Source organism: Muntiacus reevesi, chromosome 7 (genome assembly GCF_963930625.1).
Source record: "Muntiacus reevesi chromosome 7, mMunRee1.1, whole genome shotgun sequence".
NCBI classification, from domain to species: domain Eukaryota; kingdom Metazoa; phylum Chordata; class Mammalia; order Artiodactyla; family Cervidae; genus Muntiacus; species Muntiacus reevesi.
In genome coordinates this window covers 7,092,213-7,118,339 of record NC_089255.1, presented here as the reverse complement: position 1 = coordinate 7,118,339, position 26,127 = coordinate 7,092,213, and the positions used below count along the sequence as shown (strand labels likewise).

The window sequence follows — 26,127 nt, the reverse complement described above, 5'->3', positions numbered from 1 at the left end:
CTAAAAACATATGTGGATGAATTTTCTTTTAAGAAAATTGTCAAACTAAAGAAAAACCATGCAACACACCTAGAAAGTAATCTGGCTCTAACAGGTGCTTAAATGTTTAATAATATTATTAATAATATTGATCACAGCTATTGTTTGTCTAAATAAAGTTGGCCCTTTGTATCTGAAGTTTCCACATCTGGGGATTCAAGCAACCAATGGACCCAGGTTGGCTGACTACGCAGATATGGAATGCAGACAGGGCAGGCCAACTCTGTTATTGTTCAGTTGCTCAGTCATGTCTGACTCTTTGCAACCCCATGGACTGCAGCATGCCAGGCTTCCCTGTCCTTCACCGTCTTCTGGAGCTTGCTCAAACTCATGTCCATCAAGTTGGTGATGCCATCCAATCATCTCATCCTCTGTCGTCCCCTTCTCCTCCCGCCTTCAATCTTTCCCAGCATCAGGGTTTTTTCCAATGAGTCAGCTCTTCACATCAGGTGGCCAAAGTATTGGAGCTTCAGCTTCAACAGTAGTCCTTCCAATGAATATTCAGGACTGATTTCCTTTAGGACTGAGTGGTTTGATCTCCTTGCAGTCCAAGGGACTCTCAAGAGTCTTCCCCAACACGACAGTTCAAAAGCATCAATTCTCCGGTGCTCAGCCTTCCTTATGGTCCACCTCTCACATCCATACATGACTACTGGAAAAACCATAGCTTTGACTAGATGGACCTTTGTTGGGAAAGTAATGTCTCTGCTTTTTAACATGCTATCTAGGCTGATCATAGCTTTTCTTCCAAGAAGTAAGCGTCTTTTAATTTCACGGCTGCAGTCACCATCTGCAGTGATTTTGGAGCCCAAGAAACAAAATCTGTCACTGTTTCCATTGTTTCCCCATCTATTTGCCATGAAGTGATGGGGCTGGATGCCAAGAACTTCATTTTTTTTTCCATTTATTTTTATTAGTTGGAGGCTAACTACTTTACAATATTGTAGTGGTTTTTGTCATACATTGACACGAATCAGCCATGGAGTTACATGTATTCCCCATCCCGATCCCCCCTCCCACCTCCCTCTCTACCCGATCCCTCTGGGTCTTCCCAATGCACCAGGCCCGAGCACTTGTCTCATGCATCCAGCCTGGGCTGGTGATCTGTTTCACTCTAGATAATATACATGTTTCGATGCTGTTCTCTCGAAACATCCCACCCTCGCCTTCTCCCACAGAGTCCAAAAGTCTGTTGTGTACATCTGTGTCTCTTTTTCTGTTTTGCATATAGGGTTATCGTTACCATCTTTCTAAATTCCATATATATGTGTTAGTATACTGTAATGGTCTTTATCTTTCTGGCTTACTTCACTCTGTATAATGGGCTCCAGTTTCATCCATCTCATTAGAACTGATTCAAATGAATTCTTTTTGAACTTTGTTTTTTAAATGTTGTTTTAAGCCAGCTTTTTGACTCTCCTCTTTCACTTTCATCAAGAGGCTCTTAGTTCCTCTTTGCTTTCTGTCATAAGGGTGGTGTCATCTGCATATCTCAGATTATTGATATTTCTCCTGACAATCTTAATTCCAGCTGTGTTTCATTCAGCCTGGCATTTCACGTGATGTACTCTGCCAACTATACCATGTCATTATTATACAAGGGACTATAGCATACATAGATTTTGGCATCTTCGGGATCCTGGAAACAAATCCAACACCCAAAGGATATAGAGAGACAACTGTATATGTATAAAAAGTACATAGTATAAGCCTACGAGGTTCAAAAATCTGGGTTAGACTACTCACTAGCTAGGATCTTGGGCAACTTATTTATTTGAACTTTAATTTCTTTATATATAAAATAAGGATAATGTGTATGTTGCAGGGTTTTTGTGAAAAATGAATCCTAAATGTGATAAACCTAAAACAATGTCTACACTAAGTAGGTCCTTAACAAATGATACTTCTTCCTTACAAAAAACGACGATGGAATTTGGTTCTTTAGTCCCTCATTAATTTTTACTGTGCTTAGTGATTTTTCTTCTGGGCTTTGTTAATTGCAATCCCTACAATTTCCCCTCAATCATCAACCAACTAAACTTATTCCATTCATCCATATACACTGGTCACTTACTATGTGACAGGCAATTTTAAAGCTCTATTTACTCTTTAATAATAATGTAACTGTTAAAACCATAACAACAGTTTTATTACTTATTTTTGTCTGCATTTCTAGAATAGTCTTAGCATTACTGTCTGTATTCTTAGACACACATTTCTGTATGCTAGATAACAGGCCTATGAAAGATGTGGTATGGATCTCATTTTTACAGCACCCTAATTAGGGTCATCATATAGCATGTTCTTAATAAATACTTTAAATGAAGATGAAGGTAAACTGTATCATCATAACAACATGTGTATTTCATAATGATAATTTTCAGTTTATGTGACTAAGGAGAAAAGGATCTGAAATTACAGTAAAAGTGAAATAATGAAAAGGCTGGGGAGAAAAACAGCAAACACATTGGCAAAACAACTATCATGCAGATTTTACCAATCCTTAAGAATATCACAAAGCTTCACGTAGTGTGGCTTTAATATATTACCAGAAGAGTTTCTCAGTGTAATGAAAAGAGGCTAAAAGTTAAAGACTGAAAAGCTTGGGGAGAAAAACAGCAGGAAAATGTATATATGCAGAGACTAGACAGTAACATTCCTGTTTATCTATTGTAGATGTACACCACATACTTTCTTTTCACTTTCAAGCTTTTTTTAATTGAAGGATAATTGCTTCACAGCGCTGTGCTGGTTTCCACCACGCATCAGTATGAGTCAGCCACGGGTGTCCCTGTGTCCCTGCTACTAACCTTCCACCCCACCCCACCCCACCCGGTCATCACAGAGCACCAGGCTAAGCTCCCTGCACGAAAGAGCAAACTCCAACTGGCGACCTATTTTACATAAGGGAATATCTCTGTTTCCATGCTGCTCTCAGTTCACCTCACCCTGGCCTTCCCCGCTGCGTCCACAAGTCTCTTCTCTATATCTGCGTCTCCACCGCTGCCCTGCAAGCAGGTTCACTGGTACCATTTTTCTAAATTCCATATATATGTCTTAATATGGGATATTTGTTCTTCTCTTTTGAACTTATTCACTCTGTATAAGAGACTCTAGGATAATCTACTTCACTAGAACTGACTCAAATTCATTCTCTCATTCCTCTTTATGGCTAAGTAATTTTCAATGTATATATGTAACACAACTTCTTTATCCATTTATCTGTTGATGGGCATCTAGGTTGCTCCCATCTCCTGGCTAGCATAAATAGAGCTGCGGTGAACGCTGGAGGGTATGTGTAGTTTAGAATTCTGGTTTTCTCAGGGCATACGCTACAAACACTATTTTTAAGACTAAAGGATTTTTTAGTGTTATAGTGAGACCTATTAAATACCAACTACCAGTGCCTTAAGAGGCTAACACAGGAGGGTAAAGAAAGTCTCCATAAAACCCAAAGAAGAGATTTTTAGAACTCCTCTCTGGATCCTGTCTGGAGTCACAACTGAACTGGAAGATTTTAAGTCTTAGCACTTACTAGTATGTGTATAGTTAATACCAAAGTCATTAAATTTAAACTTGACCGTCATGAAATAAATAAATAAATAAATACCAACTACCTCTGATACACTTTCAGTCCTACAAAACCAAACATATAAGCAAAAGACAATGAAATACAATTTTAATTTTATTCAACAGTAAGAAAGAGTATTTCTGCTTGGAACATGCCTGGCATGGCTTTCCTCTACACAATAGGAAACAGGATAAAAGGGTGGCCTACATGTTCTTTGAAATTTTGTTTCTGAAATCAGTCTTATTGATGAATGAATGTTAGAACTTTCCATGGGATATGACATATTCCTAAGTAGCTGTATGCAATATATTACCAACAGGTATCTTTCCCTTACTCAAATAAAGTTATCCTTGGAGAGTTAAATCATAAAATATCAACACATAAGTGAGTCTAAGATATATATGCAAGCCACCTTAAGAATCAGAGTAACAGGTGAGTCCTAGCAGTATGCACATAATAATAATAATTGATGTCAATAAAACAAAATTCTTTCAATCCAAATGGAGCATGGGTAGTTAGAAAGAGAACAGAGAAAAAATAAGTAAGGTAAATATTGACAATGCCTAGTTAAATATCCATTATATCATCATAACAGGGAAAACCCAAGTAAGTCCTCCTAATCATTTAGAATCATAAATGAGGAAAATAAAAATATGCAACTGGGATATAGTAAAAGGACATCAAGCCTATATTTGAAACCAAGAAATGAAGACCAGTTGCAGGGCCTGGAAAAATGGTGAGATTATTAGGGACTCTTGAGAAAAAGAATCAAAGTAAGTGGGAAAAAGAATCAAACTAAGTAATTGAGAATAGGTAGAGCATAATCCCTATGCCCATGAATCAATTAAAATAGAATGGAAGGCATGTTATGAAGGTTCTGTTATAGATTATTTTTCTCCTAGCTTCTCACTATTTCTCACTCTACTTTTCCCATAACTTCTGCCAGACTGTTACAGTAGAGGAGGAACAGAAGAGGAAAAATAAAAGCAGACAATAGCAATGCGCAACACATATAAACAACAGTAATACAAAGGAAGGGCAGGAATGAAGAGAAAGAAAACAGTACCAGCACAGGCAAGAAGGAGAGAAATTCTGCAGCTGTCTGGCTGTGAAGACCATTCACATACAAAGAATGCACATAAATTCATCAGATTAATTACAAGGCTCCTTTTTTTTTCCAGGTTGCTTTCAACTTACTATTTTTAAATTACTTTCTATTGGAGTGTGGTTACTCTACGGTGCCGTGTCAGTCTCTGCGGTACAGCAGAGTGAAGCAGCCGTCCTCACACATACATCCCTCACAGGGCCTTAAGTAGAGTTCCCCGGGCTACACCGGAGGTTCTCACTGGTTACCCATTTTACACACAGGATCAGTACTGCGTATGTGTCAATTTCAACTTCCCACTTGCTCTGACCCCCCTACAAGGCTCTTTTTATTCAACTAGATTTTATCATCAGCTTTTGGTATTTTTCTCAGTAACTGGAAACTTTGTTTTACCATTTACGCTAATTCATAGACTAGTACACTTGGGTTACTTACACTGGATGTGACTATATCTGGAAAGATCTAAGACTAACAGAAAATTAGGAGATAATATAATAATTAATATTAATTAATTATTAATATTAATTAATTAATTAACTAATATTAATATTAATTAATAATTAATATTATATCTCCTAATATAGGAGATATGCATGCCAGATGCTGACTATAGACAGGTAAAACACAACCATTTTTTGGTACCAACTCAAAAGCTTAAGATACGCAGGGGAGCAACGCCATGAATAGTCTTACATTCACTTTACACACGTTTGTACGCTACTCCCTTTTTTGAATACAGTCACAAAGATATTACAAAAGAATTCTGTACAAGGTCACAAAAGATGAACACATGCAAGTTTCTTGCAGCCCCTAATATTTCTGAAACTAGTGTTTACATTGTCAGGAATGGATATAGATGCATTCACCACATTTCACATAAATGAGTATCTACTTTGATATACTTATGAAAGAAAATAGCATTTTACAAATACATATAACACCGCAACAACTGGGATATACATAGCAATAAAAAGAGATTGGTTATACTGATGCCATTTATTAAGTTAGCATTTATTTAATACACACCAAAGTCAAAATGGTTATTAAGGATGAAGTCCTAGGACTCACACTCAGGGACTGTCTGCTTGCTCACTCTGAACTCAGGGAGAACCACCATAATGGCAGAAACTATATGATTCTTTAACAGGCCTGACAGGAACACTAAGCCTAACAGGCTAATATAATTTATTAGTAGTCAAAACAGGAAAAGGGGGAAACAAAAGTATTCTAAAAGGCAAGTAGTACAGGTTAAACTGGAAAAGGGTTGCAGAAGAGCTGTTAAATCTTTAAAATTTCTCAACTTCATTTAGGGCACATGCTGTATGTCACACACACAGTCATAAGTCAAAAGAAAAGGAGATCTATCAGCTTATAATATTTCTAATGTGACAAGACTCATTAAACAATTAACACGATAACTTGATGGAAAGAGATCAGCAAACAAAGACAGTCCTTTTTTTTTCTAATTCCAAACAACCATTGTTTTAATGAAAAAGACCTGGGGCAAGTGGCCTAAGGATTAGAAAATACTTTAGAGAACAGGATTTATCACTGTCAGGTCCTAGGTACCTTCTTTCAACTTACAAAATACTAGGTCAACTCACACGTATATCTTTCTTACCTTGGTTTCTGTTATAAACTCCTTGAATGCAGACCTACACAATCCCCTTCCTTTTTAAAAAAATCTATAACTATTTAAAAATTACTCATAGTAGTCAGCATAATAGCTTACATAGCGGATGCTTGCTGAATTAAACTATTAACTGAAAAGATAAGGTAAAATACATCAATTAATTATATTGACTGCCTTCTAAGCACTATTTTGGGGACTAAAATTTGAAAAAAGTGGATAAAAAAATTTTACACTCATGTTTTTAGTAGGAAAAAATAACATATACAGTCTAATACAGTCATTTAACCATTGATCATGCTATTCCTTTTAAAAGAATATTTGTGATGTGGCAGTTAGATTTTCATATATGTTACATAATTCTTTCCCCTCAGAATGCCCCCTTTCCCACCCCTACAGTTATAAACAGATTATAATGCAAATTATATATACTAGACAGGCCTATTGTTTCTAGGTGGCCTCCAACTCCCAACAAACCTCAGAAGGGGCAGACATATTCCATACTTTTGGGAAGAGCTAATTACAGCGCTGGCTGGCTAATTACCTGTCTAAGAATTTAAACTTACAGACATTGAGTGAAAGTGAAAGTCGCTCAGTCTTGTCCAACTCTTTGGGACCCCATGCACTATACAGTCCATGGAATTCTCCAGGCCAGAATACTGGAATGGGTAGCCTTTCCCTTCTCCAGGGGATCTTCCCAACCCAGGGATCAAACTCAGCTCTCCCGCATTGTGGGCAGATTCTTTACCAGCTGAGTCACAAGAGAAGCCCAAGAATACTAGAGTGGGTAGCCTATCCCTTTTCCAGGGGATCTTCCCAACCCAGGAATCAAACCGGGGTCTCCTGCATTGCAGGTGGAATCTTTATTGACATTGAGAGGGCGCTGAAACTGACAGGTAATTAAAACAAGCTGGACAACATGCAAGATGAGATATGAAGAGACAAATAAACTGAGATTGAGAAGACAAGAACACAGAGATGAAAGATACCATGAGGCCCCACAGATGAACAGAAAAACACCAAGACCTCGTTTTCCAAGGATTGAAATATGTACACAAGGCCCAGCTGAGGATTCAGAGATCTCTACAATAACATCTCTTATTTGAGCTACCCAAAATATATTTCTGATCCCTTCAGTTGAAGAGCCTTGATAAAATCATGTAACTTACTCAGTATAGTACTGAAAGTGAAGAGCAGAACAGGTTTATGGGGACAGAATTGTGTGGTTTACCCTCATGATCACAGGGCTGACTAGGACCTTTGACTCACTGATTGCCCAGCAGCACAAGAGAGTGTCATGTTGCATGCTGCTAGCCTGGGAAAAGATGAAAAACAAAGGCGGAAAATCCTAAGTTCAGTCATTCTAAGTAGGGGACTGTATGTATGTTCTTATATTCTAAAAATTACAAACAGTGCTCATAGAGAGGAAAAAAGAAGGGGAAATGCTTAAAAAAGCAAGTACAGACCTCCCTCAGTATCCGCAAGGGGTTGGTACAGGACTCCATGCAGATGCCAAAATCCATGAGTATTCAGGCCCTTTATGTTAAATTGTAGAGTATCTGCATATAAGCTATGCATAGCCTCCCATATACTTTAAATAATGTCTAGGCTACTTATAACACCCAATATGATATACAAATGGCTCATGTAAATGATATATAAATATCATGTAAATGATATATAAATAGCTGCTGGTGGGCAGCAAATTCAACCTTTGCTTTTTGGAACTTTCTGGCATTTTTTTCCTGAATATTTGTGACCTAAGGTTGGTTGACTCCAAGAATGTGGAATTGATAGACAGGGAAGGTCGATTGCACGATATCTCACTGCTTTAAGAACTCACCTTTTTTAAAATATTTTAACTTTTCAAAACTTGGGATGTTTCATATAATCCTTGTCAGTGAGACAGCAGTTATGACATAACTGTCATTACCTGTGCATCAAAATGTGAATAGGGGTCAGCAGCTTGGGGAAAATAACTCTGAAGACATGATGGGGCATTCTTAAGAAATGCTGTAATCAATTCTCTTTATGTTAAAGAGGGAAATGTATGGAAAAACAAGGACATTAACAACTCTAAGTTGAAAATTAACTTAGAACACTGTATGTAGAGATTAATCTTTAATTTATATTGTTTATAATTAAACGATTTATTCTATTACAAAAGTGATACATATGCACACACGTACTCACGTGACACTTTCTATACCAAAGGGTACAAACAGGAAATTCAAGTGGTCCATAATTTCATTACCCAGATTATCATTCAACACATTAAAAAGTGGAAAAAATTATCAGTTGTATTGCTTACATGCTGTATTTTGTTCATTTGTACTTTAGTTTTTAGACTGTTGCTATTCATAGATCACTACCTCTACTTTATGGATTAGTAACTCTTAAGCTTTAAAAATCAGGTTTTGTATGTAAATCCCCAGTTTTTAACTGATTATGTTTCACTTGGGAACAGTATTATAAAGATTACAATGAACAGTTAAATTCCTAGGTTAGCTAAAAAGGACTATTTAACTCAAAATGTATCTTTACCATAATAAATGCTGTGGGAATACAGAACCTGTAAGCCCTGTCATGGACTAAACTGTATTCCCCTCAGATTCATATTCTGAGGACCTAACTCTCAACGTGACTGTATTTGGAGTCAGGGCCTATTAGAAGATAATTTTGTTTGTTGTTGTTAAGTCACACAAACAATTAGGTTTGTTGTTGTTTAGTCACTAAGTTATGCCTGACTTTTCTGCAACCCCATGGACTGTAGCCAACCAGGGTCCTCTGTCCATGGGATCTTCCAGGCAAGAATACTGGAGTGGTTGCCATTTCCTTCTCCAGGGGATCTTCCTGGATCAGGGATGGAACCTGAATCTCCTGCATTGGCAGGCAGACTCTTTAGTGCTAAGCCATGAGGGAAGCCCTATAATTAAGGTTACATGTGGCCATAAGGATGGGGCCCTAATCCAATACGACTGGTATTGTTAATTAGAAGAGATAACGAGACCAGAGCCAGCTAGCATGTTGTGTTTTGTTATGGCAGGCTAAGTGGACTCATGAAGGCTCTTTATAACACCATGTTTAAATATTAGACAATGACCTCAGTTTCAACTTGGGACATTCTCTCCTACTATAACTCCAGCATCAAGAAGAAATATTCCCTTCCAAACCCCTACCTGGTGATTAGTAAAACTGCAAAATTCTCAGTTCCAAAATTGCTGGGGTTTTGGTTTCTGTGTCATTGCAATGGGAGAGGGAGGCAGGGATGAAGGCTTTGGGATTGGGATTTTGTTTAGAGAAAAAGGTGGGAGAATGGAGCAAGGTGAAGATAGGGAGAAAGAAGAGGAATTGAAGAATTCTAGTGGGATGAGAGGGCTTCTCAGGTGGGTCAGTGCTAAAGAATCACCTGCCAATGTAGGAGAAGCCAGAGATGCTGGTTTGAACAACTATTCTCTTTAATGCTGTATGATCTTTGGACAGTAATTTACCATCTCTGGGTTCACTGTCTTCATGTGAAGACATACTAGAAATAGAAAATAATTATATTAGAAATAGAAATAATAATTATTTCTACATTAGAAATAGAAATAATTATATTAGAAAGAGAAATAATATATTATTTCTATATTAGAAAGAGAAATAATATAGTGTTTCTATATTAGAAACAATAATGGAAATAGAATAGCATTCATAAATTCTACATTAGGGTTAAGTAAGACAGCATAGATGTAAGGACTGTGTAAGTGAAAAGATATTCAAAACCATTAACTGAATTAAGAGCACAGTTGCTCTGATATACTCACTACAGAATATATTATTTACACAATTCTTCCCACTTTTAGGGGTCTCCTGAATCAAAGAAAATGGTATGACCTTTAAAATCAGATCTGTTTTCAAATCCTAACTCCAATACTTAGTAGCTATTTGGCACTGGTTAAGTTACTTGGCAGCACTGAGCTTGAGTTTCATTATCCTTAAGATGAAGCCAACAACGCTCACATTATGTGGTTTGTAAGGAGTGAGTTAGATCAGGTATATAAAGTATCTGACCAAGGCTAAGAACTAATATTGTAAAGATGTCATTTGCTTCACAAATTTAGTGCATTCTTAATCCAAATTCCAACAGAGTGTTTCATGTAATTTGACAAAATGTTCTAAAATTCACCTGGAAGAGAAGATATACAAAAACATCCAAATGAGAAAGAACATTAGGCATTTTGTTATTATATATATGAAAATAGGATAAAGTTAAACAATTAAAACAGCTATAGATAACTAGATCAATAAGAATGAATGAAGTCCAGAAACAGACCTAGATACAATATATGGAGATTTTGCATATTATGTAAATATAAGGGTAAGAAAAACTATTGAACAAAACAGTGGGCCAACAGGTGAATTCAAGTTTAAAAGTAAAAAAAAAAGAAAAAACCTACTCTAAGAGACAATATAGAATATTGATAAGGTTGAGGACGGTTCTAAATGAGAGAGAAAACTCAGAAGCTATTATCCTCATAACAGAATAAAGAGAAAGCTTGTGTATTTTATTGTTGTAATGCAGTTTCTTACCATTAACAGAAGAGAATCCCAACCTCTAAAGTGGTATTCTGCTCAGCGTACAAAAATCCTTCTGTACTTAAAAGCATTTAAAAAATAGTCTGTTAAGTACAGAGACACACACAGCAAAGTTTTTTAAAAAGGCAATTTCTCTCATTAATTCTAAATACAATTAAACAATTCCCTACTGATTAAGTGTGCAACTTAGTGATGTAAGCATTGGTGCTTACAACCACACAACTTAGAAATTCATAAAATACAACAGAAAGTTCAACTTAAAAATAAATATATACGGTGCTCTCATGATTCTATTGATAAATTGCATTATGAAGTGGATTTTTCCACATTTCATAATCATTTCCTTGAGGCTTATGACATGTTAAAACCTAGAGTTAAAACAATCAGAGATACGAAGTCAACTATATTAGGTAATTGAAAAGCAAAGCAAAATTTGCTACAACATTTGACACTAAAAGTAAAGTGAAAGTCGCTCAGTGGTGTACAACTCTCTGTAACCCAGGAATTCTCCAGGCCAGAATACTGGAGTGGGTAGCCTTTCCCTTCTCCAGGGTATCTTCCCAACCCAGGGATAGAAGCCAGGTCTCCCACACTGCAGGCAGATTCTTCAGCTGAGCCGCCAGGGAAGCCCAAGAACCCTGGAGTGGGTAGCCTATCCTTTCTACAGGGGATCTTCCCTACCCAGGAATCGAACTGGGGTCTCCTGCATTGCAGGTGGATTCTTTACCAGCTGAGCTACCAGCGATATAACTTAGTAATTCAGTAAAGAGGAAAAATGTGCTAAGTGAATTTTTTCTATTTTTCTGTTGTGAATGACAAAATTGGGATTACCTCTTAATTAACATGTTGAAAAAGTATTTTCTAAAGCTTATCTCAAAGTTTTATTCATCTGACTGGCTTTCAATTATGCATTTTCACTTGATTTCACAACAGAAAAATAACTTGTATCTGATTTACAACAGATTCAGCATTTCGCGTCAATCTAGGAAAACAACCTATCATTCCGTTTTTTCTGAAGATTCCAGTTAAGTTGACCTCTATGGCGACTAGAGAGCCTTCTGGCCACTGTGCCTTTTCCCAGATTCAAAATTTGACTTCTATCCTCCTGTCACCTGAAATGAGCAGGTATTCTTTCTAAGGTCTAATAAGGAATTGTACTGTTGGCAATTCCTAGGAGGTTGACAAGATGGAAAAGAAGCAAAGATGAAAGAATTGATGCTACAAAGTTAACGATCTCCCCATAAAAATTATCTTAATAACATATGCTAAAAAACAAAACGAAATCTGTTAGATCTTCTCTCGGTCTGTCCACCAATTCAATTCTAGTCTTCAGGCAAAGCCAGCCTCCTACTGCCTAACCCGTTATTACTCAATAAGATTATTGCACTTTGATCTCTGTTATGCAAGGAAGTGGCCACGAAGCATGTGGAATCCTAGCTCCCCGACCAAGAATCGAAACTGCACCCCAGCATTGGAAGGCGAAGTCCCAACCACTGGACAATTAGGGAAGTCTCATCTCATCTGTCTCACCTCACATTCTTATTTTCCTTTAAAAACTCTTCAATGTCATTTATTCTCCGACATCTCCAAAATTACTGTCCACAATTAAAAACTCTGTAAATCTAACAAAGAAAAGTTCGTGCTCTGGTGAGAAGGGACTAAAAATTCTCCCTTCTAAACTGGGAAACCTCATGTGAAGTCTAACTTCTAAAGAGCGAGACGGAAGATCTTCGAAATTTGCAGATGTGGTGGAAAGAAATGCCCTTGTCATTAGAGAGGTCGCAATCCCCCGGCCCGTGGTAAAGGAAGAAAAGCCGGGTATACTTCCGCCCAGGCAAGCGGCAAGATGCTATCCGACTTTTGAGAAACGGCCACAGAGGGCAGGCCCGGGCATCTCCCGCAGCTATCTCACGTCCCGGTCCACAGGTCCGGCGGGTTCGTCATAAACACGCCAGGCACAGATAGGAGCGTGGCACAGGGGACGGGTCACGCAACTCTCAAACGAAGCCCACCCTCCCTTTGACGGTCCCCAAGGCGACCAGCCTTCCCGGCGCGCATCACTCACCAGTTGCCTCGGGACCACGACTACAACTCCCAGGAGGCTGCGCGGCGCACGGAGCAGCGTCCTTCCCAGAATGCAGCACAGCGGTGTCCCCCTCCCGCCTTCTCCTTTCTCCGCTCCTCCTACTTTCCTACCCGGCGTCACCCGGGACGGCCAGAGGTAGGGAACTCCGAGCCTCGGCGTGACGCGTCAGACGTTGGGAGGGGGACGGGGCGGGGAGCAGGGGGAGAATGGGAGGACGAAAGGGAGGGAAGAGGGGAGGGGAGGGTAAATAGTGGGCTAGGCAGGAAGATGGCGGCCTAGCGGAGGTGTGAGTGGACCTGGGTCTCTGCAGCTGGGTTTTCCCTCTTCCCGTTTTCCTCCTCTTTTCCTCTCCCCCGAGGTTGGCATCGAGGGGACCGAATTCGGGCGGCGGCGCCGGGCGCAGCGCAGGGGTCACGGCGACGGCGACGGCTGACGGCTGGAAGGGCAGGCTTCCTTCGCCCCTCGACCTCCTTCCCCGGCCCGCTCGGTGTCAGGCGCGGCGGCGGCGGCGGCGGCGGCGCGGCGGGCGGACTCCAGCCCTCCTCCCGCTCCCTCCTGCACCGGAGCGGGCACTCCTTCCTTCGCCATCCCCCGACCCTTCACCCCGGGGACTGGGCGCCTCCACCGGCGCAGCTCAGGGAGCGGGGGCAGGTCTCCTGCTCGGCTGTCGCGCCTCCATGTCGGATAACCAGAGCTGGAACTCGTCGGGCTCGGAGGAGGATCCGGAGACGGAGTCCGGGCCGCCGGTGGAGCGCTGCGGAGTCCTCAGCAAGGTGAGCAGCCCGCGAGGCTGAGGGGCCCCCGGCCCGGACTCACCTGCCGCGAGGCGAGCGGCTGAGGGCACGGGGTGGGGCTGGCAGCGAGAACACGGACTGTCTCGGGGCGGGGGCTGCGGAATGAGCCCGGGGTGTGGGGCCGAGTCCTGTCGCAGAAGTGCCCGGGCCGGGGCCGCGGTGGGGGTGGGGCAGAGGGGGACGGTCTTCGCCTGCCCTGGGGCTCGGCGGCCTAGGACCGGGTGAAGCGCGTCCCAACCCGGGGATCCATCCAGTTTGGGAACGGGATGCGCGCCGCGACTCGGGACCCCGGGGGGCAGCCGTCCTGGGTATAGGAATTCGGGATGAGCAACAGCAGTATCCGAAGGAACGAGTACGGTAAAGCTGCAGATCAGACCTCTCCAAAGAGGTTCGTCCAGAGAAGCCGAGCAGAGCAGGGGTGGGGGATTTTTGTAGACGCAGCTTTTGAGAAAGAAGCCGGAGCAACTCTGCTTGGTGCTGAAATCTGAGGTGGGAAGCTATGCCAGGCTAGATGTAGTGAGAGGTCATTTGAGGAGCACTTTTTGTACTTGCTTTTCACCCTTTCCCCCAATTCAGAGAAGAGCTATTGAATCGGCAGGTGATAGGTACAAGAAATATTCATAGTAACTTGAAACATGTCAGAATGGAAACCGACATTTATTTAGTCCAAGAAGAGTGTTATTTAGTAAAGTATTCTTGCAGACAGGGGGCAGAGTTAGGAAAAGACATTTTACTTTTCCTGTATTTTTTTAAAAACATTTTTCCAAAATTTTTACGAAGCAGATAGTCACGTGTAGAATTTGAGAACTACTTAACCAAAATGGATGAGGCCCCTTTTAAGAGGGAAGGTGGGTAATCTTTACCGTTGGTAGTACGTGGTTTGGGGTTTGCTGTGAAGGTTTTGTTTTCTTTCCTTCTTTTCTTTCTTTTAGGTTTTTGCTGTGATAAGATCCACATTTGCTGTGATAAGCCTTTTTTACTTCGTTTTCTCTGCCTGTTAAACTTTTAGGAATGGCTGGAGCTGGCAGTTAACTTGGAGAAGGGGAGCAGGGTCCAGTCTTTCAACAGGCTGGTCATAAGATACTAGATCATGTGCAACCACTGCCTATTAAGAAATCACCATGCTTCCAGTATACCTACTTTGGCTTAACTTTTGGACGTCCTTTGTGTAATCGTTTCATATTAGGCTTTTATATTGTCTTAAGAAGGCTGAGAAAGGACCTACAAGAGGCATGAGTATGTCAAAACTAAGGCTTGCACGTGTTAACTTTATTTGTGTATGGAACAATTACAGTGTGTGTTGATAATGTGATCATTATTGGAATTTCAGTGAAAAGTTTTCAGTAAGGTGAAACTCCCCAGCGTTTCTTTAGATTAAATGTATGTTGTAATTTAGGTATATAGATTGTAGTGGGTGTACATTTTCTTTTGGAACTGTTATGAATCTTTTTTGCTTCTCAGTGATTCCGATAATTTTATCAAATTAGTGTTGTGGTGTGTTAAGTATTTTACAAAAACAAGCTGTACTTTTGAACTATTGATTATCCCTTTTTGTGGGGTAGGAGGATTGTAGTGAGGGGTGGAGTCACCAGTGCTGTGAGTATGCGTGCTGTGTATGAGTATCTGAGTATCACTTACGCAGAGTGGTGTAGTAACTGTATACTTTACGACCAAAAAAAAAAAGGGGGGGGAAGACTTATCTCCGTGATATTTAAGTGCATAGAGAGGTAGTATTTGACCACTTCTTTAGTAGGCATGGAGAAGGAAATGGCAACCCACTCCAGTATTCTTGCCTGGAAAATCCCATGGACTGAGGATCCTGGTAGGTTACAGTCCATGGGGTCGCAAAAAAGTCGGACACGACTGAGCGACTTCACTTCACTTCACTTTAGCAGGCAAGTAACTTACATGTTGCTATGTACCGGGAATCAACAGGGATGTAGGTTTTGGTATTCTTGGTAACAGCTAAGAAGGAAATTTCCCTGAAATTTAGCCATTTATGGATACATATGTTTGCTTCGAAGCTTTTTCATCAAGAATATTTTATATTGAATGTATGTTTTTAAGTTTCAAGTACATATATATTTTGAATCTTTGTATTCACTTGGTAATTTTAAACAAGGGTTAGAACTCAGTGTCTGTTCTTTTCCTTCTGTTTAGTAATGTAGTTAAATCCTAATTCTCACTTGTTTTGTTCCCCCACAAATGGAGTGAGTTTGGAATGGTGGTGGTAGAGTAAACCTGTATTAGAAATACAGCAGCCCAGAGTTTTTTTTAATATGAACGTATTTTCTACAGGCTTGTTTCTTAGACACGTAGTTCCAAAAATACTGGGTTGACAATAATTCTAGGTGGTTATAACAAATGTCAAGATGGGTTATGGATGGGAAAAGATTCGGGCCTTAGATGGACTTGAGAGCAACTAAGCCTGGGTAACTCTCACTCAATTTCTTCTGAATTCTCTCCAACTTTATTACCTTATCTTTACTAATGTTTTCTTCACACGCTGAAATTCTGTCCGTCTCTGGAGTCCATCTCAACTGTTCTTTCTGTGAAGACTTTTATTTTGCCAACCATCCCAGCGCTCCTTTCCTCAAGGGTATATATTATCTCCTATGAGTATAGTACTGTATTCATTCCTATAGCATTTTACTTGTGACTTACTTCTGATCCTTATTATAAATGAGTTCTTTTTTTTTTCCTCCTGAATTTGTGCTTGCCGAACTGTTGGAAGCAGGATTATTTAATTCTCCTGCAGTGCCTACATATCGCTTTGTCTCTATTGAATGGGGAAGAGTGAGGAAACGTTATGAGGGTAGGAGAGAAGGCAAAAGTCTGCCTTCTAGTTGTGAATAGGAGTTAACACTTTCTGGGTACAGGGCCTGAAGTTTATGTAAATATTGGGTCTTCTATAAGAAAATAATATAAAAATATGGGCAAAAAATTGTTAGTGTCTTGTCTGTACTCTGAAAGGGATCTGTTCTTGTGAGGTTCCCTGATGGCCCAGCCAGTAGAGAATCTGCCTGCAATGCAGGAGACCTGGGTTCAATTCCTGGGTCAGGAAGATACCCTGGAGAAGGAGACGGCAACCCAGTTCAATATTCTTGCTTGGGAAATCCCTTGCATAGAGCTTTATTAGCTATGCATAATTCTCCTTCCAACTGAGAAATACTGTGTGCTTGGCAGTGTTCGCAGTCTGTTCTTGCTTAATCTTAAAAAACTTTGAGGTAAAATGTGACAAATAGAAGATAAGTAACATGATCGCAGTCACACAGTTTCTAGTTTTCTGAGAGGCAGTAATTGGACAAAAGGTAGGGTTAAGGTATACCAGTCTAAACAGTTTCTATTATAGGCAATCAGTTGTTCATGAAAGCTTTGTAACTGGACACTAAATGAGGTTAATGTGTAAGATAAGTAAGCAAAGTATGCCTAATAAGACTATGTAAGTTATGAAATTAAAAGCAGAAGATATCAGAAGTAAGGTTATTAAGCTTTCTCAGGAACCCAGAAAGTATTGTTTGGTCAGTTGCGTCCGACTCTTTGCGACCCCATGGCCTATAGCTCGCCAGGCTCCTCCGACCATGGAACTCTCCAGGCAAGAATACTGGAGTGGATAGCCGTTCCCTTCTCCAGGGGATCTTCCTGACCTAGGGATTGAACCCAGACCCTTTACCGTCTGAGCCACCAGGGAAGCCCGTGATAATGTGATTGGATTACTTGAAAAAAGGTAAGAGTCAGATTTAGGGGTTTAATAGGAAGGAAAGATGAAATTAAATAGTTTGTCAGAACTTTTCACACAACTAGGAGAGTACTTGAGCCTCTCTGATGTTGTATCCACTGCTCTGTCCATGCAGTACAGGAATCCTGAGCTGGGTTTGAGTCTGAATGACTGGAAGTAGCAGTATAGCCAAAGAAATAGGAACATATGGGGTAGTGCACTTTATGGCAGAGGTAAATTTATTTTTGTGTCTATTTGTCATTATTTTAAGTCGCTGTCTTAAGTGATGGTAAATCTCAGGGAGCTTATCCTGCGTGGATAAGTTCTCAGGGAGGGCTTGTAATGGTGACGTTCAGAAGATGTTAAGAGCCAAACAATCTCAAACCTGTTGAATTAGGAAATAGTAAAGAAAAGATTTCTCTGAGCCAATGCAGTATATTTTTAACGATCCATTTAGAGTTAGTTTTTGGCAGACAGTTTTTGAATTGTCTACTTAAAACCCCAGGGCATAAAAATATACAGTACCAACAATTCCCATAGAGGTTACATTTCTGCCTTTTCAGGTTTATTGATTTTGATCTTCACTGTGCAGCAGCAAAACTTTACCAGCACAAACCATTTGTAGGTACTGGAAAACAGATAATCCAAGTATGTTTTTGGAAAACAGATAATCCAAGTATGTTTTTGGAAACCAATGTTATGTTTGTATTTTATTGTTGAGTTTGAAAAATAGATCCTCAAAGAGTGCTATGGAGGTAAAAGTAAAGTTGATATAGACTTACTAAAGAGATGATCTGTATTTTTACTTTAATATAGTCATCATACATTTTCATATAGGAATAACTTAAACAACAAAAATAGAGTTTTGGCCATGATTGGCTTCTGTTTTAGAATGCTTCATGCAGAAGGAGAGTGACAGACTGTGTAGCCAAACTAAAGTTCTTTGCTATTGAATATGTCAAATATGACAGGGCCAGAAACAGTTTAAGTCTTGAAGGTGGTGAGTAGGGGAGGATGAAAGCTCACTAAAAAAAGCAGAATTTTTAACTGAAATGTGCTTCAGTTTTTATTCTTCAAATGTTATGTTTTATTTATTGTCTATTTTATCTATAATTTTGAAGAAATTATGGGAAATCATATATAATCTGGAAAATCTTAGCTTTTTTTTTTTAACTGCTTATAGTTAAGTTAGCACTTTTGACATTTTGGTCTTAAACTTAGATTGACCATTGTTTAAGATTGTTTGGATTTCTAAAATACTGACTTAATTTTTTGTTTCTTTTTTTCCTCCAGTGGACAAACTATATTCATGGGTGGCAGGATCGCTGGGTAGTTTTGAAAAATAATACTCTGAGTTACTACAAGTCTGAGGATGAGACCGAGTATGGCTGCCGAGGCTCCATCTGTCTGAGCAAGGCTGTCATCACGGTGAGTTCCTGTCTCCTTCATTCAGCAGCTGTCGATGGAGCATCAGCTCACACTAGGAGCTGTATTCTTGGGCTTATGTCTGTGAAAGAATAGGTTAAGATGCTTGCCCTTGTGAGGCATAGACTAATAATTTTTTCCATAGAATTGGTTTAGAGTATATCACTACATACTATTATTTTATATGTGTGCATGCATGCTCAGTTATGTCCAACTCTTTGTAACCCTATGGACAGTATCCTGGCAGTTTCCTCTGTCCATGGGATTCTGTGGGTTGCTATTTCCTCCTCCAGTTATTTTATTTAGACATGTAGGATTTATCTAGTTGGTTACAACAAGCCCTTAAACAAGGGCTTCAGAAAAACATGTTAGATGGCTTCATAGCTGATAGGTTGGGACAGCTACTTAGTTATTGAAAAAGTTAAAGGAGGAAAGTAAAAAGATACATATTGTAACATTTTGAAATTTTGACTTAAAATGTAATAGACCATAAATCTAAATTCGCTTAATCAACTTTCTGATGTAGTGCTAACAGTATCTCTTTGAAGATCATGGTTGAGAGAAATTTTTGTGTAAAGTAGTACATCCATAATGCATGATTTGCAATTTCTAGTTTTGATTCTCTAAAGTGGAATAAAACCTTAAAGATACTTTTGTAAAACCCTAAACATAGGTTCCTCTTTTTGACTTTTAATGTTTTTCCCTAATATTTTACAGATGTCTCACCTTTATCTAATTTAATACCTTTTAAAAGAATGACTCACCTTTATTGAGTCATTCTACTCAGCTTGCATTCAACTTCATTTACATAGAAGTAACTCTTTGCTTTTGTGTCCCATAGACTTACATAATGTTTAAGTTATGTAAGGACTACAGCAAGTAAACTGATATAAACAGGTTTAGGAACAACCAACTGAATTGTTAGACATGTAACTCAACTAGTAGGTCAGAAGTACCTGAATGTACTAAAAATACCATACTAGTTGAGAGTGGTTACCATTCATGGCATGTTTAATAAAGGTTAAAAATGTGTTATCTAAGGAAGGTTGGGAAAGTTTCCCTAGTAGCTCAGAGTAAAGAATCTACCTGCAGTGCTGGAGATGTGAGTTTGATCACTGGGTCGGGAAGATCCCCTGGAGTAGGAAAAGGCAACCCACTTCAGTATTCTTGCCAGGGAAATCCCTTGGGTAGAGGAGCCTGGTGGGCTACAGTCCACAGGGTCGCAAAAGAGTCAGACACAGACTTAACCAAAACAGTAACAACGAGGCAGATTAGTTAAGTGGAAGTCAGTTAAGGAAGCTGTTGTAGTTAAAATCTAAAAATGAGTATCTTAAAACAGTCTTAGATTTCACTGATACATCCAAAGAGAATTCACTTAATGAGAGAATTTATATTGTTTATATAAAGCAAATGGTATGCTTTGGATATATGTTCATATCTAAATGACTTAACATATGTTTATGTTAACACATTTAAGGAAAATCATATAGTATTTTTCCATCATTTTTCATACATTCTGCCCTTAGGTGTTCACAATTTGAAAACAAATACTTAGTTGAATATTGAGTTGGAAAAATTTATGGAGGAGTTATTTGGAAATGTTCAGAATGAAACTGCTGCCCTCCATTCTTAAAGACAATTTTACAGAAATAGGTTGAATGTAGAAACTCAGTGTTTGTTTTGACTGGTATGTGGTTCATTACAAGAACTTTTGAAATTGTGTCTAGTTTAGCATTTTAGAGTTTTCTTTTGAGATGGATCACTGCTCATGCTCGAGGAAAGAATGAATCAGGGATAGAAATATACTTTATAATCTTGAAATGTCTTCCCTTGGTTCTTCCCTTGTTCCTTCTTTTGCATATTGTTAGATGCTTGTTAGTTACAGTGCTTGTTTGACTCTTTGAAAATAGTTTATTGATCGGTGATGTGGAAACAGACAAATGAAATTTTGTCTTCCTAAGAAATACTATTCCTAGAGTACCATGCTAATTCTGTGGAGTTAAATTTAGTTATGTTGTCTTGAATTATGGATTGTGGTAATAGTGCATGGCTTATTTGGGAAAAAGAAAAAAAAATTTTTTGAGAAAAAATTTTAATATTTATATTGCATCTACTCAGGAAAAAGCAATGTGTTAGTTCTTTGTAGATTTCTGTTGTTGTTAGATCTGTAGTTGCTTACAGAACTTTCATTGCAGTTCATAATCAAATGAGTAGAAAACCAAAATGATTTGAAAACTTTGAAAGAACCTAGTGAAAGTATTCCGTGGGCTAGGTGATAGTACAGAAGGTTAAAAAAAAAAAATCAATAAAGCAGCAGAATCTGAGCGGTAGTTAATCTTCACTATAGTTAAGCAGGGCTTCCCAGGTGGCACTAGTGGTAAAGAACCCTCCTGCCAATGCAGGAGACGTAAGAGACACCTCTTAGATCCATGGGTTGGGAAGATCCCCTGGAGGAGGCATGGCAACCCACTCCAGTATTCTTGCTTGGAGAATCCCATGGACAGAGGAGCCTGGTGGGCTGCAGTCTTTGGGGTTGCTAAGAGTTGGACACGACTGAAGTGACTGAGCACCCATGCATAGCTAAACGGTGGCAGGGAGAAACAGAAGTATTTATATTCCTGAACTCCTTTGACTTTGTTCCTACTCTGTGGGTTCCCAGGTTCACTGTTACATAATATTTCAAGAAAATTCCAGAATATAACTGAATTCAGTGAGCTTCTCAGAATGAAGTTGACAAATAGAGTATGTATTTGAGTTAAATTTTTAAAATACAATACTAACCTCTGTTAAATAGGTATCTTTGCTTTCCTTAAATGTGGGCTATTACTTGTATCAATTCATCTTTGAAGGCAAGTAGTGTTTGAATTCACACACATGACATCCTTAGGAAATCATAATGTTCATATATGAGGAAGTCTGTACTTGAAGAGTTGTGACTCAACTGTAATTCCTTAACGTGTTTATTATTTGTTAGTGAACATAACATTTGAGCCCACATTTTCCCGTAGAACCTAATTCATTGTTTTCTTATTTTAGCTTAACAGTGAAGTCATTCTTTATTTGAAACATGTTCTTTAACTCTATGATAATACATTGAGTGAAATACTTTCAAGGAATTATGTATTTCTTGGGAGAATTTGTTACCTGGAAATAATTCTTAATGTGAGGGACTGGGAGTAAGTTAATAAGAAGAAAAATAGTACTGTGTCACTTTGTGGGAATTGATGTATTGTGTCTTGAATAAATGTGTGTGGTAAGTTGAATTTTTCAGTTATTGTAGTTTAGTAGTTATTACTTAAGACTCCGTCCCTGCTGCAAAACTTGCCATAGAGTGGATGCTCAGTGGGGTTAGTTGCGTTATTGATTGTGTTTCATCAATCAAAAGCAGTGTTTGTGGAGTATTTAAGCTTACTAATTTTTCAGTTCTGTTTTTAAATATCTATGGTGAAAATAAATATAAACTATACCATGGAAAGGTTTGCAAAGTAAATGCTTCTCTTTACTCTTAGTCCTGTGCTCAAGAAAGAAGCAAAGTTAAACTTTTAGTCTGTTCTTCCAGATAATACCGTGTCTGTATAAGCTTCTATTTGCTTCTGTCCTTCATTCTTCATTTACACAGATGACATCACACCAAACGTGTTCTGTACCTCGCTTTCTTGTACTGTGTCTTGGACACTTACTGCACTTGGCTGAATTATGTGGATGTAACATATTTATTTGCCACTTCCCTGTTCTTGGACATTTAGGTCATGTTTAAGTTTGTTTTACTGTAAGCACTCTTGAAACAAACATATGTAGTATTTTTAAATTTGTTTATAGTTACTGTCAAATGCCCTTTCAAAAGTACCTCTTTTCATTCCTACTGATGGTGTATGAGTGTCTGTATTTCCCCATACCTTCAAGTATTGAGAAAGGCAGGCTTTGGCAAATGTTAAATATTTGTCAAACTGCTAGATAAAAATAGTGTCTCATATTACACTTCTTTATTCAAGAGGGTGAGTAACTTCTTATGTTTAGAACTCTTAGCTTTTCCTCTTATCGCTTGTTCATATCTTTTCAGTTATTGATTTGTAAAAGCTCTTTACATCATATTTGGCAGTTGTTCATATTTATTGTACATGTTTCCCCCTCAGGTTGTCATTTGTCACTTTCTTCTTGTTTTATAGTCTTTTTTTAAGCCTAACAGAAATTAAACATTCTGTGTCCTTTTTTTGACTTTTTCCTTTATGACTACTGTATTGTGTTTAGATAGGTGTTTCCCCCTCAAAAACTATTTGCTGTTATTGTTGTTGAGCTGGTCAGTCATGTCTGACTGTTTGTGACCCATGGACTGCAGCCTGCCAGGTTCTTCTGTCCATGGGATTTCCCAGGCAAGAATACTGAAGTGGGTTGCTATTTTCTTCTTGAGGGAATCTTTCCTACTCAGGGATGGAACCTGCATCTCCTGCATTGGTAGGTGGATTCTTTATCACTGAGTCACCTGGGAAGCCCTCAAAGACTATAACTCGTGTAGTTATATTTTCAACTACAGTTTCATGTTTGACTTCTGTGGGAGTTACTTTAGTAAAAGGAGTGATGTGGGGACTTTTAACTTTTTTTTCAAGTGGCTAACATATAGTCAAATACCATTAATTGAAAAATTCACGTTTTCCCCACTGACTTGAAATGTCATCTTTATTATATATTACATTACCATGTGTATTTGAAGTTGTTTCTGGTACCATGTGTATTTGAGGTCATTTCTGGACTCCTTTTTGTTCAATTGGTTTGGCTCTTCCTTCTTTTTGTGTCATACTTAAAAATTATATTGCTAGCATTTCTTTAATCAGTTCTTTGAACTGCTAATGGCCCTTTTTTGAAAATAAGAGAAATGGTTTGTTTGTAGTTACTGAGATGAGACAATGTTTCAGGAATTACATACCACAGATTTTTGGTATAATGGAAATGTCTTCAGAATTGGTTTGGGGACTTCTTGGTGGTCCAGTCGCTAAGACTCTGCACTCCTGGTGCAGGGGATCAGGTTCCATCCTTGGTTAGGTAACTGGATCCCACATGCCACAACTAAGAGTTTGCACATCACAACTAAAGATCTGGCAGGCCACAACTAAGACCTGGCACGCCAAATAAATATTAAAAAAAAAAAGAAGAATTGGTTTGTCTAAGCTCTGTCTGTAGTCCCAATCTCATCTTAAGTATCTGACTTTGTATACCTACTATACCTTCTTTAAGTAAATGGGTTTTCTATTATTATTATAGGTTGGATATAGTGAAATTTGGGGCTTCCCAAGTGGGTGGTAAAGGATCCCTCTGCCCGTGTAGGAGATGAAGGAAACACAGGTTCAACCCCTGGGTCGGGAAGATCCCCTGGAGTAGGAAATGGCAACCCACTCCAGTATTCTTGCCTGGAAAACCCCATGGACAGAGGAGCCTGATGGACTGTAGTCCGTCATGGGGTCTGCAAGAGTTGAACATCACTGAGCACACACACACACATGACAGTGAAATTTATACACCAATTTAGTGTTCTAATATTTTCAGCCAGAAAACAAAGGTAATGAAAATGTTTATTGCTATATTGCTACAAAAAAAGTAAGCCAAATAGCTCTTAGGTAAGTAAAGGTTTTAAGGGAGGAAATGAAAGATCCTGGCAAAATCAAAGAAGCCAACAGGAAGGGGAGGAAGTATTCAAAATTGAAGATGATCATTAAACAAAAAATTTTAAAAGTGCCAAATAAAGAGTAGTCGGATCTAAACAGTTTTTTAATTAACTATCTCTCCATAAAACTGGAAGAAAAAAAATTTTTTTTAATTTTAAAAAATTTTATGTGGGGTTTTAAAGTAAAAAATAATAATTTAAGTTGATATTCAACAAATTGGATATCACCAGTCATGAAGAGGGCCATAACTGATGATCATATGAGGAACTACAGATTCGTAAGAAATTCAAGAAGTTGGCCTTTTATCAAACGTGCAATTTTGCTCTATTGAACTGTGTTAATAAGAACTCAAGAAAAGAGGGGAAGGTGTATCAACCAGAAAAAGCACTAGATAGATAATAGTGGATAATTTTCCTCATTTGAGGAGCATTTGCCAGTGAATATCTAAACAAATTGAAACCTTATACTGCTAAGATTTTTGTCTTTAGACACTAATAGTATCTGTTCAGCTGTTCATTTGGAAATATTATCTTCATCCTAATATTGAGTATAACTGAAATAATGTAACTCTAATATTTAGATACAGTGAGAAATATTTAAAATATTTGGTGAGAGGTTTCAGAAGAAAACAAATATTTAAAAAGATACCATTTGAAAGGTAGAGCCCAGAATTTTGAAATAGCATATCCAAAATGATATAATTACAAAATGCATTAGTTTGTTAGGATTGCCATAATAAAGAACCACAAAAACTGGGTATCTCTTTAAAAAAAAATTTTTTTTTTAATATATAGTTTAGACTCTTTTCCATTATAGGTTGTTACAAGATATCTAGTGTCCTGGGTCCTTGTTGTTTATCTCTCTTATATATAGTAGTTTGTACCTGCTCTTCCCAACTCCTGGTTTTTTTAATTTCCTTACTTATAGCTGAAGGATAATTGCTTTACAGTACTGTGTTGGTTTCTGCCATAGAGCAGCGCGAATCAGCCGTAGGTATACACGTCTCCTTCCTCTTGCAGCTCCTCATGTATCCCTCCCTCACGCCCTTTCCCTCTTGGTGAGTATTGTTTTCTATAGCTGTGAGTCTGTGTCTGATTTGTAAATTCATTTGTATCATTTTTTAAGATTCCACATATAAGTGATATATATATATATTTGTGTTTCCCTGTCTGATTTACTTCAGTTAATAGATAATCTCTAGTTCCATCCATGTTGCTGTAAATGGAAATATTTCACTCCTCTCTATAATGGCTGAGTAATATTCCATTTGTGTATGTGTATACATCCACATCTTCTTTATCAGCTCATCTGTTGGCAGATGTTTAGGTTGCTTCCATGTCTCGGCTATTGTAAATAGCGTTGCTGTGAACATTAGAGTGCATGTCTTTTTTCAAATTATCATTTTCTCTGGATATATATACACGAAGTAATGGAATTGTTGGGTCATATGGCAACTCTTTTTAATTTTTTAAAGAACCTCTATACTGTTTTCCATAGTGGTTGCACCAATTTACCCATCAACAG

General features: G+C 38.5%; 2 protein-coding genes and 1 non-coding gene across 7 annotated transcripts in view; 2 read left to right on the top strand and 1 right to left on the bottom strand.

Annotated features, from left to right (window-relative positions):
• POLK (DNA polymerase kappa) overlaps positions 1-13,122 on the bottom strand; it is an 81,035-nt gene extending 67,913 nt beyond the window's left edge. The window contains exon 1 of the mRNA XM_065941119.1: positions 12,989-13,122. The gene's annotated coding sequence lies outside the window, so the exon portion shown is untranslated. The remainder of the gene's footprint in view (positions 1-12,988) is intronic.
• Positions 3,418-3,543, top strand: LOC136172792 (small nucleolar RNA SNORA26). Its single transcript, XR_010664128.1, has one exon. It is a non-coding gene; the product is annotated as a small nucleolar RNA SNORA26 (small nucleolar RNA).
• Positions 12,991-26,127, top strand: part of CERT1 (ceramide transporter 1) — a 120,816-nt gene continuing 107,679 nt past the window's right edge. For 2 of the 5 annotated variants that reach the window (XM_065941125.1, XM_065941121.1), the window contains exons 1-2: positions 13,544-13,782; positions 18,815-18,949. In XM_065941125.1, coding sequence (XP_065797197.1) covers positions 13,687-13,782; positions 18,815-18,949 — 231 coding nt within the window. In that variant the 5' untranslated portion in view covers positions 13,544-13,686. Of the gene's footprint in view, positions 13,145-13,299; positions 13,783-14,612; positions 14,652-18,814; positions 18,950-26,127 lie in introns of those variants that run through there. The other 3 variants (XM_065941123.1, XM_065941122.1, XM_065941120.1) reach the window with 3 other exon arrangements.